The sequence below is a fragment of the Rattus norvegicus genome, chromosome 5 (assembly GCF_021556685.1).
Source record: "Rattus norvegicus strain SHRSP/BbbUtx chromosome 5, alternate assembly SHRSP_T2T, whole genome shotgun sequence".
Taxonomy (NCBI): Eukaryota; Metazoa; Chordata; class Mammalia; order Rodentia; family Muridae; genus Rattus; species Rattus norvegicus.
In genome coordinates, this window is record NC_141538.1 from 89,636,987 (window position 1) to 89,651,086 (window position 14,100).

The 14,100-nt window shown below is 44.0% G+C and overlaps 1 protein-coding gene across 41 annotated transcripts in view; it reads right to left on the reverse strand.

Annotated features, from left to right (window-relative positions):
- The window catches only part of Cdk5rap2 (CDK5 regulatory subunit associated protein 2), a 168,690-nt gene extending 154,628 nt beyond the window's left edge, over positions 1-14,062 (reverse strand). For 29 of the 41 annotated variants that reach the window (XM_087660589.1, XM_087660584.1, XM_087660566.1 and 26 more), the window contains exons 1-3: positions 13,829-14,062; positions 7,239-7,306; positions 4,700-4,767 (exon numbers count right to left, since the gene is read on the reverse strand). In XM_087660589.1, the coding sequence (XP_087516715.1) occupies positions 4,700-4,767; positions 7,239-7,306; positions 13,829-13,887 (195 nt within the window). In that variant the 5' untranslated portion in view covers positions 13,888-14,062. 41 annotated transcript variants of the gene reach the window in all.
- Between the last annotated feature and the right edge of the window lie 38 nt (positions 14,063-14,100).

Here is a 14,100-nt window from a genome sequence, read left to right on the forward strand (position 1 = left end):
AAATGAAAAGTACTCATGATGCTTCCTATCAAAAGCCAGAGTTGAACTATTCTAGTCACACCAGTGTGAGATATTCCTCGCTCATCCACAATCATTTTTTAAAGGGAGAGATGTCAGTGTCTAATCCAGGTCCCAGCAGATAAACACAGGCCTTCACAAAATGCCTCCTTCACCAAGCCCCATTTGGTCCAAAGCCCTCACTACACTAACACCCAAAAAGGCCAAAAGCCAGGCTCCTAGTGAGCCAAATAGCTTTACTAACCTAAGATCTTCCTACCTAAGATCTTCTATATGCATAGCTGACTTTATCATCAGCTAATACAGACAGTGGATAACAAGGTACCCATTTCAATAATGAAAGGAAGGAGCCTGGTGTTCATGTCAGTGTTCACATAACACCGTGAAGCCACAAGGAAGCACTTGTGTCAATAGCCTGGGTTTAAAGCCTGGGTTTAAAGCCTGCGTGAGGGCCCAGCCCTCTAGCCTTCCAGCCCCTGGCTTGTCAAATGATCAGAGCTCTTCCAGCTCTGCAGCTATGACCCGTCTCCACACGTCTGTTCTGAACCCAGTCTGCATCTGTCTTCTCATGCTCTGACCCCACTCACATATCTCTTCTTAGGCTGTGACACCATTCTCTGCAGCTCTCTTCTCATGCTCTAACCCACTCTCTGCATCTTTGCCCTCTATAAGACCTCACTCTCCAGTCCCCTTTCTCACCCCATATTCTGACTCCACTCCTCATGTCTCTCAGCTCATGCTCTCACCCTACCCTCTGCATCCCTTGCCTCTATGCTTGGACCACACTCTACTTTTATCTCTTCCATGCCCTAGGGTCTGGACCTGCTCCTTCTATACTAGACGTAAGATCCCCACTAACCTTGTCCCCAGCCTCGTTCCCCTTAAAACTTTCCTCCTCACATTCACAGACGAATAATCTTTTGAAAACATAATTTCTGGTTATTTACTTCCCCATCTATCACTGGCCCTCTTTCCTCTTCAAGTCAACAATCAGTAGTGTACCAGTCAAGAAATAACAGCCCCACCTACTTCCAGGCTTCATTTCCTTGAGATGTTCCCATTCTGAGCAAAACATTCCCAGTTTCCTGATTTGATTAGCATGTTCTCACAATTCTGCAATGTGAGTTTTCGTACGCAGTGTTCTCCAAGCTCTGTCTCTCCCTAACATCCAAGGAAGTGTTTACTCATGCACTACATCACTGCACTGTCTTCCTAGCCATCTTCCCAATCAGACCATGACAGAAAAAATTACCTAGGCAGAACCCACTGAAGATTCCCCAGCCCCCAGGAGACAGCCTGGCTTGTCCATGTAAAACCATTTATTGAACAGATAAACTCTGGGCAAAACCACAACAGGATCAATATCAATGTCTTACTAAACTTGTTAAATGCTGACATTCACACAGTAGTCACCCAAGACTAGAACAAGAAAAGCAGGTGGTTCCCCTTTAACTCAAAAGAATTCTGCCTCCCTTTAACATTCATGCCCCTCTAAAACCCACTTTAGATGCCAGGTTCTTTCCGATAAGCATCTCCCAGGAAGCTCAGAATATCGCCACAGAGATTGAAGGCCTGAGCCACAAAATGTAGCTCAGGCCAAATGAAAAATTTCAGTGACTTATAAAGACCTGAAAGGGAGACAGTGAGAACAGTGTGGTCATTTCAATTTCAGCTGCAGAATTTGCTCTCAAAAATGCTACAATAAAAAATATTAATGCCATAAAAACCTAACAGCAGCCAAAGGACCACAGCCATAAAGAAAAAAACATAAATCCTAAAACATATTGGCATAGAAAGCTCTCCCTCACCTTCAAGAAAAATGAGATTTTGGCCATCAAGAACAGTCTGAGCAAGAGAAACTTCAATCACACAGCAGAGCTGAGAAAAACGGCAATAATTGGACAGTAAGGAGAAGGAGGGCCAGCTGACACATGGGTATACTTGACACTTGGACAGAGGCTTCATCCTCCTAACAGCCTATTGGAAAGGAGGGGACACACAGAGAGGTTAAGCAGCTGGCCAAAAGTCGCCAGCAAAAGGGGATCAACATACAGTCCATCCAGAGAAATTGTGGTTACTACTAAGGTCCTCTGAGATCACCTTTGCCGCATCACATGCCCAAGCCTCAGTCTCTTATAAATCTTAAACAGAGCAGGATTTAGGGTTCATTAGGGTTCAAAAGTCAGATGTGAATCCAAAACTATGCAATGCTGTAAAATTTCCTAATCTGGTAATGCCATTTAAAACTGTGTTCTTTGACAATAAATAATAACTCTTGTTCTTATAAATCTGCTTTAATATTAAAGAAACATCTATGAAGAGGTTCAAACTTAAAGCGCCCTGCTCAGAGCCAGAGCCTAATAAACAGCACCTATTCTTACTCGTGTGATCAAACAGGAAGAAACATTTAACAGCATATTTTAATTATACACGATGAGGAACAAGCAAGTCTCATTCAGTTCAGGCCCCGGACCCCACAGCATAACAGCGCGTGTACAGCTGAAATTATAACAACTCAGAGCTCAAAAATGACTTGTTTCCATTAGAGATCTGACAAGTCATTTCTTCAATTGGTCACTGGTGGTTTGCAGATAACTATTAGCAGTAATGAGTATTCTAAATTAAATCCAGAGACAGCAGCACTCTGTTCTGCAAAGACAACTGGGGGGAGAGAGGCATAATTGTAGGCGTCCTTCCCTCCGTGTCCTCCATCTTCTCTCTGATAAGTATCTCCTGTGTCCTGCACGGTGTGGATTTCATTTGGTTACAGATGAAGAAGGCTCTAATTCTTCTCATGATAAATGAGAGCGTTGAGCAGGTAACTTGTTAAAGAGAATTGGAATTTGGAAAATAACCTTATTTTCCTGTTACTTGACGACAAACCCCCTCTGCTAACAAATGAAAAGCACAATGCCTGAGCTTCAAAATCAAATCTGTCACCAGGAGTCCATTCTCTGACAATTACAACACAACGCTGGGTACAGGCTACTCGCACGCCACTCACCACCCACAACGTTGACAAAACGCAAGGGGAGGGGCAGTGTAGCAGAGCTATAATGTTTGAGTGAACTGGGGGGCAGGGAGGCAGCTTTACTGTGTGGCTAGGATACCACTGCATCGGGACCTAAATTCAAATCCCCAGTACCCACTTAAAAAGACTGAGTAGGATTGAAGAGAACTCTTAAAAATTGGGATAAGGATGCTGAAGTGTAGCTCTCCAAGGTATAGAGACGTCTGTCGGGGGTGCGAAAGGGAAGGACTCAGTTCTCTTTAAAGAACAGGCCACTAAAAGTTTGAGCATGCTCCACTGCCTGATAACACAAACTGAACCTATTGCTTTGTTGGTTGGTTTGTTGGTTGGTTTTTCTTTTTTCTTTCTTCTTGGGGGGTGGGGGGGGGTTCCCAAGGGTTGGGAGTCAGAACTGGAAGGACTGGGAAGTGATTGTGCTCAGTAAAGTTCCCATATAATCAGTAAAGGAGTGGAGACAGGACGGAGGAAGAGAGGGAGGGAGGGAGGAAGGGAGGGAGGAAAGAAAGCCAGCCAGCCAAAATGGAGAATGGAAATTTTCACTCAAGTCATTAATGAAAACCATTGTTTTGTGAGTACTATTATATCTAAAGAAGGTTTTAGTGGATAAAAGCCTATCTTAATACAGGAACTTGGATACAGGTATTGTAAATTCCTCTACTAAAATCAACTTTGGAGCTTAAAAATAAATAAAACTAGGCAGGGCTATGCATGCCTATAAGCCCAGCACTGGGAGAGACTGAGATGCTCTTAATCATTGCGTTATCAGGATTGACAGATCCTGGGGTCTTGCTACTCAGCCTAGGTGGAAAGGCAAGCTTCTGATTCAGTGAGCAATCCTGTCTCCAAGGGAATAAGACAGTCAGTGACAGAGGGAAATACCTGCCCTCTCTCTCTGGCCATTACATATACCCACAAACATAACACCTGCACACTCATATGCATACACACACATACATAAAAAACATACACATACCACACATTCAAAAGATGAATTAAGAAAAATCTCAAAAGAATAATCATTTTCAGACAGGCGATGGTGGCTCACACCTTTAATCCCAGCACTTAAGAGGCAAAAGCAGGCAGATCTCCAAGTTTGAGGCCAGTCTAATCAACAGAGCGTGTTCCAGGACAGCCAGGGATACACAGAGAAAGCTTGCCTCAAAAAACAAACCAACCAACAAAAATATTCATTTCTAAAAAGTGAATTTGAATCCCACTTCTGTCTTTTACGTATTTAGTATCTGACCATAAATCAGTCTCCCCTACTTTGACAACCCCTTTGTAAAATGGGGCCAATATAAAGTACCTCAGAGTTGCAGCCAGGACCAATGAGGGCTTATGAATCCTGTGTCTATGATATTGTCAGCTCTATTTCACCACACAATAGAGCAACCCTCTCATCTACAATACAGCAGAAACAAGCCAATTACCAGGCAGAACCTACCAAAACGTGTATGAAACAACTTGTGTGTGCATGTAAAAGCCTCACAGAAAACACCCTTGGGCCATCAAGCCCCACAATATGGCATCCCTTTGCCTCTGACATTACTCAAACAGTTCTCAAGAAACACCTCTCTCCCAAGCCTGGCTACATGGTGGGAGCTGACATGACCTTTTAGAAAGGGATAATGAGTTGGTGTCTTCACTTACGTTTTCAAAGTCCTTCATGTTCCGGGCTCTGGTGGGAGAGACCTTTTCTTCTGACATGATTGGGAGCACTATAGAAAGATTAAACACACAAAGGAAATCATCAAACAAGCAGGCTGTATGGCATTCCTGCTGGGGCTGAGAGCCCAGAAGAGAGTCAGAGTAGCCTTGTGGGCAACTTCCTGCTTGCTGGTCTTTACTGATGTGAGTTCAAAGAATGCTCCAAGTTAAATTATTCTCAATATTGACAAAGTATTTACATTGGCTCTGATGTAACCACATATGTCAAGGGATAAACCCAAAACTTACATGGGACATGTGACAAAGCATGTCATTCCTCCTCACACGTCAGTAACTGAGGCAGCCTGACTGACTTGACAGCAGAGTTAGCAAACGCTTTCATAAAACACCAATGACTATTCCAGGCTTTGTAGGCCACACGCACAGCCGAAAATCCGTCATGTCTCTACAACATCTACTGCCACACGAGGACAACAGCCTCATAAAGTGAATCATAAACACAGAGCCTATGTTCCAAGAAAAGTTTGTTCTTACAAAAGCAGGCAATGGTGGGAAACTCCAACCCTGCTGACCACAGGCCTTGCTGGGACCCAGTCTCTGCAGAGCTTCTTTAATTCATTAAACATTTACCACACACCTGCCCTGCCCTGCACTGAGCACCAGTCTGCACTTTGGGAAACAATAGTGAAGGGGACAGTGCACCTGCACCAGCTTCCCAGGCAAGTGGGCAAAGCAGAAGAAAACAAATGTCATGATGCTGGTTAGTGTGTATCAAGTGACTGAACATTCACTCTCTGACAAAGCTGCACTGAGAAGCTGCTTCCTGCCAAGACTTTCTGGGTCTACCTACACCAAGAAACAAATAGATCTATTCTAGAGGAAGGAAAGAAACAAAACAACTGGGTGATCATGTGCTAGGCTAAAAGGTGATTTGGGATGGAGAAAAGTAAAGCAGGAGGGCTGGTCTTGCAGGCTCGGCTAACTGATGCACTGCTGTTTGGAGGACTGAAAGCAATGTGAACAGATTAAGGCTCCCTCTGGCTGCCTTTCTGAGAACAGACACTGAGGAGTTCAGGAGAGGAACAATGGGAACAGCTGCAATGACACTGGGATAACCCAGGCCAAAACCAGGCCCTGGTCTTTGGCCGGGATGGGAAGAGTACAGATGGGTGAGAACATGTTTGCTTCTGTATACTTGCATAGATGTTGTCAAGGTTTGTATATGCTCAGTCGAGGGAATGGCACTATTAGAATGTGTGGCCCTGTTGGAGTAGGTGTGTCATAGGCGTGGGCTAAGACCCTCACTCTAGCTGCCTGGAAGTCAGCCTTCAGATGAAGATGCAGAACTCTCAGCTCCTCCTGTACCATGCCTGCCTGGATGCTGCCATGATGATACTGGACTGAACCTCTGAACCTGTAAGCCAGCCCCAATTAAATGTTGTCCTTTATAAGACTTTCCTTAGTCATGGTCTCTGTTCACAGCAGTAAAACCCTAAGACAGGGGCTAAAAGGAATAAGAAAAGTGAATATATATAATGCTCAGAGGAGAGAGGATGAAGTAACCAGGGAGAGGCAAAGAAGGTGGTGTGCTTTGAGCTGAGTTCTCAACTCAGCAGGCAGCTGCAGGCAGAAGAGAAGGCCCCAGGCACAGGCCAACTGGGAGCAGAGAGAGTGTGCAGAGCCCTGTACGTCTGGCTGAGGAGCACAGAGGTTTGTTTTCTGTCCTCAGTCGGTGCTCAGTCACCTGTGTCAGGGACTTTCATCCCGTCCTTCCCCTACCTCAGTTCAGTGCCAAGTCTCGGCTCCAGTGACCAGTCTCTTGGGAAATGCTCACCTGACTCCCTTACTCTCCCATTCCTCTCACAGCACCTAACTCTTCTCTGTTCTAACCTGCATCAATGGATTTATCAGAGAAACTTCTCGTCTGTCTGTTCTCCGTCTGAAGGCACTGGCATTCCATGTTGAATCCCAATGCTTAACCAGAGTCTGGCAAGAAGTGCAAGTACAACGTGTGCTGAATTAAGGGTAGGCCTCAGAACTTTCTATTCACTGGACACTTTGTTTCAAGGAAAACTTACCAGGTCCCAGAGGAAAACCTGGGGATGGCCTATTAAGTAATAGTGTTTCCTAGAAATAAACCTTCTCATTCTGTCTGTCTTCCAAAGCTTCTGTTTGTTTGTATCTCATAATTTTAGAGAAGAGAAAAAAAGCACAAGTGAAAGTATCTCAAAGATAATTCAACAAGGCAAACTATCAGCACTCCCCACTTACTTCGGATAGCATGTACTTCTTTCAGAATGAAAATGATGAAGAATGCAAAACCCAGAGTGCAATCTCCCACACTCCAGTTTAAACATGAAGAAGGTTGAGAGCCAATTAAGACACAACGTGTACAAGATGCTGAGTGCCCACTGGGTGTCAGGCCAGGTAGGCCCTAGGCCCCAGGACAATATACTGTGTCAGGTCACAGATGCTCATGGTCTCAGCCTGCTCCCCTTTACTTCTGGGCATGTACACTTACCTCCATTTCCCAAGCCAGTAGTGTCACTGATGACATCCAGATCACTTGGTAGAACAGGGTGAAGGCCACTAGGAAAGAACACAGTGGGATGAAAGTTGAACTAGCACTTGAACAAAAGGGCCCTGTAGGGCAGTCTGAACCTCATGGAACAGTATTGGGCTGTGGCTAAGAAGGACTAAGGCACTGAGCTGCCCAGGAGACAGGAAGAGTTGAAATTAGGCTTTGGAGCTCTAGCTTTAGAACTGCCTTCCAGCTCTCACAGCTGAGGGACATTCATGGGGGACAGTCATTTCGCTGTTCACTCTAGAAGTATGTACTAAGTGGAGGCACTATGACAGTTATAAACCACTTAGAGTCTGACTTTATCTGTTAGACATCATCAACTGGTCATCGCATCAAAAGTTAAACTTCTGGGAATTAGAAACTGTGCTGGTTTGAATAAGAATGACCCCTATAGGCTCACATACTTAAATTCTTGGTCCCAGTCAGTGAAAGTGCTTGGGAAGGACTAGCAGGTGTGACCTTACTGGAGGTATGTCACTGGGGGAAGGCTTTATGGCTTCAACAGCTCACATCATTCCTAATCTCCCTCTCTCTGTCCAGTGACTGTGTCTTAAGACATGAGCTCTCAGCTACTGCTTCAGTGCCATGTCTGTCTGCCTGCCTGTTGCCATGCTCCCTATGATGGGCACAGACTCTAACCTTCTAAAACCATGAGCCCCTAATAAACTTTTCTATAAGTTGCCTTGGCCATAGTCTCTTATCACAACGACAGAAAAGTAATTAATACAGGCACAAAATCAGACTTTGGGGAACATCAAAAATGTAGAAGTTACTGACCTAAGACACTGTCATTGTCTAAGGGGTCAGTGAGTATTTGTGAACAGTGACAGAAATCTAAACTACAACAGACATTCCTCTGCAGTCTGTTGTAAGTCCTGCTTGCATCTTTTCCAGCCTCACGGCCTTCCACTCCAGCAGAATACCAGTTACTTCAGAGAAACAGTCTGTTTTTAAAAAAAAGGCATAGGGTACCCAGCAATATGCCTGGCATACTAGGATGCTTCACAAACAAGAGCAGGGCATCACTGTCATTCTCACTCATAAGTGCTTTACAAGTTATAAAATATTTACACTTGTTCCAAAAGCCAACTCCCTGAAGGAGCATGCATTTTCTAAAGAAAGGCTCTGAGGCCTGGATAATTTTAGTGTCTCTTCCAGTCAGATGGCAGCAAAGTAACAGACCGAGCCTAGAATCCGGGCCTTTTATGTCTGTGCTAACTAGTTTCATGTCAGCTTGACTCAAGCCAAACTTATCTGAAAGAGGCAACTTCAATGAAAAAAAAATGCCCCCATAAGACCCCGCTATAACGTTTTTTTTAATTAGGGACTGATGGGGGAGGACCCGGCCCACTGTAGGCTGTGCCATCCATAGGCTGGTGGTTCTGGATTCTATAAGCAAGCAAGCTGAGCAAGCCATGAGATGCAAGTAAGCAGCACCCCTCCGTGACCCCTGCATCAGCTTCTCTTCCAAGTTCCCACCCTGTTTTAAGCTCTTGCCCTGATTTTCCTCAGTGATGGACAGTTACTTGAGAGTGTAAATAAAATAATTCCTTTCCTCCCCAATTGCTTTTGTTATGATGTTTCATCACAATAGTTACTCCGATTAAAATAATTTGAAAATAAGATTTAAAGGAAGCTCGGCATAACTCCAGGGCAAGTTTCTATTATTGCCTCTTAACTCCATAAAAATTTCTCTCTCAGACAACTCTTGATCAACTTTGAAGAGAAACAAGACCTTCAGAATCAGGACACCAAGAAAAACTTGAAAATACAAAAATCCAACATCAAGAAATGAGCACTTAAAGTAGGTCAGGATAAAAGTAATGGGGGAAACCTAAGTAGAACATGTCTTCAATCATAGAAAAAAACACATATAAAGACATTGTACATCTTTTTAAAAAATTTGGTGAGCTACAAAGCATTAACAGCAAGAAAATATTACAAAGATCCAAAGGTATTACTTGCAGAGAGACATGTTTTCCTCATCTTAATTTTCTATTTCTTCCCATAAGCATCACTAACAAGACAAACTCCATTTTCAAAACTGAATTTTAAAAACTAAAGTCAAGTTCAGCCACCACTTTCTGAGTGGGTTTAACTTTTTAAATATTGCTTTTGTTTTCTATAATTAAAAAATAATGATAAATAAAATGAATTTTAAAAGGACCCCAAATGTAAAGGTGGTGAGCAATAACTAAAGCAAAATGCATGACAGGACACAAATGGACAGACACATTCAAGTGTACACACACATATACTCATACAACACACACATACATACACATACAACATACACACACATACAAATACACACAGATAAACACTATAGTGCATATACCTACACACATACACATACAACATACACACATACAACATACACATACACACAGATAAACGCACTACGGTGTACACACAGACACACACAGACACATACACACAGATAAACACACTATGGTGCACACACCACACACACACACACACACACACACCATGCGATCAAACTGTGTGACTCTGTACCCACCTTTCTTCTGACTACAAACTGGTCCTGAAGATTTGGTCTCTGTGTCCACAACTGCAATGCCACTACACATTCTACAGCAGTCATTTTTGAATGTCACTGGCAATGATCCATAAAAGAATCCCTTCATGCCTGAAACTCTGTTCTATCCTACGTTTAAAAGGCTCTGCTGTAACCTAGAAAGCTGACTTTCAAGAGGCAGCAGTGTGTTGCAAAGGTCTGAAAGATACTTTTGAAGGGATGTGTATTCACCTGGTCCCCTGCTAAAACTCAACCTGTTTTCAAGTCATTCTTTTAAAAACTACACTATATGAATATTGTACACTGGTCTCATTGAGGACGCCTTGAGGGCAGATACTAAGAAATTAAATTGCAGAGCTGAAATAGTTCACATTTTTAAAACTGGGCAAAAAAAAAAAAAAATCTGACACGTCACCAAAGAAAATACAAATGACTAAAAAGCACATGAAAAGTTATGTATTGTCATCAAGCAGTACACAATCAATTCCACAATGACATATCATATCACCTCTGCAAGGATGGCCTGAGTGAAAAACCCAGACAATGAAAACTGCTGGTGAAGTGTAAAAACCCAGAACCTTAGGGACACTGCTGGTGAGAGACAAAATGGTGCCCCTTTTGAACTGTGCTTGGCAGTCCTCCAAATAATAAGCAGAGTTCCCATGTAGCCTGGGAGTTCTACTCGTGGGCTGAACCAAAGACCACTGAGAACTCAAGTCCACACAAAACTCATATACAAATGAAGCTTCATAGCAATGTTCACGATGAACAAAAAAATAGAAACATCCATTAACATGCACAAAGTGTAGCACATGGGTACAATGAAATATTACTTAACGAAAAGAAAGAAGTTGTGACTCATGCTGCACCTGGGTCACACAAAAGAATGTGCATTATAAGGTGCATGGGAATAGATAAATCTACAGAATAAAAAATACTGTGGGCAAGTGTGCCTGAGTTGGCGTTGGGGTGACAAATGAGGAAGGACTGCTGGTGGATACAAGGTTTCTCTTCAAATAACAGAAATGTGCTAAACTGGATGGATGACAGTGATCTTGGCACACAGCTATAAACAGCTTATTTACATACAGCAGTTCACACTGAATGGACAAGCTTCATGGCATAGAAACTACATCTTCAAATATGTGAGAACATTCAGGTCAGAGGCACATACATCTTCAAATATGTGTGCACATTCAGGTCAGGGGCACATTTGAGTGTGGGCACACGTCCAAGGATGTTCACACATCTGGACCCGAGATGTTAACCTGGAGTCACTCCTCAGGAGCCATCTGCCTTGGCTGTTTTGTCTTGTCTTGTTTCGGGGCCCTTGGTTTCTCAGATTTAGGCTCGGCTGGCTAACTAGCCAGACCCAGGGATTCTCTGATCTCAGCTTCTCTAGCATGCATCACCATGTCTAGCACTTTTTTGTGGGTTCTGAGGATCAAACTCAGGTCTTTTACAAGGCAAATACTTTGCTAACTAAGGACTCATGGTTCTCCTAAAGCTTCCCAGTATAAGAATACCTTGGATCCAAGTTAGCCCTCTCCCTCATCTGATTTCACCCTTCCATCCTCTCTCCAGACTGTTTCTTCTGGCATACATGATGGTGAAAATCAAACTATGCTTATGGCTAAACATGTTCTTCCAGTCTGCTCCTAACACAGTAGCAAGCACTTATTGGCCATGTGCTAGAGCAACTCGATATTCAATAAGCTTGGGTCAGGTACACCCTGACCTAATGCAACAAAAATTCAAGGACAAACTGTGCTCAGTTTAGGCTATAAACATGAGGCTTGCAAATTCCCCTGAGAAGGGTGCTCAGAAAGCAGTATATTAAAATGAAAAGTATGATTTCATCATAGGAACTATCGTCTCCTACTGTGGTCACCTAATGAGGACTCATCCAGCCCAGAATAGCCCAGAAGGGCCAGTTCAAAGCCAGAAGCTCTGCAAGAGCCCCTTGGATACTCAGTTCAATTAGTTCAGACTAGTCAGAAGGCAGAACAGACTTTGGATTCAGGAAGCTTGGAGTTAAGTCTGATTTATCACAGACTTTTCTGTGACCCAAGACCATTCATTTCAGCTGAGCTTCAGGATCCCACATGTAACAGGGGGAGAGAAGCAGCCCCTCAAAGAATCACTTTTCACTCAGTGATTTGACAAATGCCACTCTGCTCCTATTCTGCCCCAGACATTAGGCTAAGAACTGGGTTACAAACAAAATCTAGTTCCTGTTCTAAACCAGGACTCTAGCTCATCTGGTGAGTGTATGTTAACAACCAATACCTCCACCGCCCAACACACAACCATTAGGTATAGGTTGAAATGAAGTTTGCCCAAAGTGAGAAGCAATCCAAGTGTAAAAACTCACACCAGATTCAAAGACTAAGGAAGATTAAAAGATAAAAATATCTTATCACAAGTTTTCCTATGGATTTTGCTAAAATCACATACGGAAATATTAAGCTAAATAGCATACGCCATTATTTCACCTGCTTCCAATGGTGCTGCTGCTCAGTAGTAAAGCACTAGCTGAGGAGGTGTGAGAGGCCCTGGTACAACCTCCAGCACCACAAAGAAAGGAATTTCACTTGTTTCTTTTCTTAGTTTTTTTTTTTAATTGTGACTACCAGAAAGTTTTTAGTGTTGTTGTTTTGGTTTTTCGAGACAGGGTTTCTCTGTGTAAGGTTTCTTGGTTATCCTGGAACTTTCTCTATAGACCAGGCTGGCCTTAAAGTCTGAGATCCACCTGCCTCCACTTCGCGAATGCCGGGATTCAAGGCATATACTACCACACCCAGTTCACAAGAAAGTTTTTAATTAAATATACACCATAGGTTGTATTTCTACGCTGGTCACAGTCAACCAGGTTAGGACAGTGACAGGTAAGGGTAGCTAGAACATTACAGAAGGCCCAAGCAAGGGTGAGAATGTCAGTGTGGATTTCCTAGCAGTGGAACCTGGGTATCAATAAGGCAAAAGGCATAGGAAGGGCAACTGACACAGCAAGAACAGCACGTACATAGCCTGGCACCAAGAAACAATTCGGTAAGATCATTCCTGACAGAGCTTGGCAGTCAGGCACAGGGCTGAGGGCTTGGAGAAGACCCAGAGTTGGGAACCATAGATGGGGTGGGGGTGAGGCTAGAGAACAGATGCAGCCGATTAGAGAGAAACTTGGAAGCCACAGTACAGAACTTCATCCTGAAGATGGCAAGGCACCTGGAGGGCCTAGGGCAGGTTAAGAGATGAATGACCAGGAGTGAATGCAGCATCTGTCCAGTCAAGGCTGAGAGAGAAAGGAAAGGAGAGTATTAGCAGATCTACTAAGCTAGACTTGGGGTGGTTTAGTTCTCATGCCCACAACCCATTCTAAATGTCCAAAATAATCCAATTTCTGGTCCCAAGGGATCTGAATAGAAGACACAACTTGTAGTAGCAGTAGCAACGGTAGATTAGCATAGTATCATCCTTTTCAACACTGGTGTATGTCAGCCAGTACACCAGCCCAGAGAACTGGCTTTTCATTCTCATCTTGTTTTCAAAGCAGAAGTCAATTTACCAGGCTGGATTTGATAAATTCTGTCCATCTCCAACCAAGGCACTGTTGCCTCTGTCCTGGATGGCTACTGTGTGACCCTGTAAAAGTCTAAAATAACTACACTCCCCATAATGAATGCAAAGCCCCAAACAAGAATCAATCACCCACCAAGCGCTCTAAGGTCCAGTTCCAACCACCCCCTACTAATTAGTCCCATCTCCTCCCACTCTTTCAAAAAAGCCCCTTACTATCCTACACACCCTCTTCAAAGTGTACTCCAGAACACACAACATATAGTCGAACAGAGTGCTGGCTCCACACCCAGGTCCCACCACACTCGGGTGGCAGCAGAGACCGTCCCCAAGCAAACGGAAGGCCTCCAGGGTGTGACCCACTATAGAAACCCCCACCCAGTTACCACGAAGCCCAAAGCCAGGGCCACACCTGCAGCCGCTGAGGGTCCCAGGCAGGGTGACGTCCTCTTCCATCCCTGAGTCCATCATGAACACAAAGAGGTGGCACCGGTGTCTGCAGCAGCAGCGCCACTGGTTACCCCGCAGTCGCGGCGCGCTCGGTTCCCCAGGTCCCGCCCCCTCCAACCCAGCTCTTGTTCTCAGTCAAGCGGCGCCGCTGGAATTCAAACCGCAGCCGCCGCCATCTTTCCCGGCGCTTCTTCCTACGGAAACAAGGCGGGGTCATCCAGGCACGCACCGTGA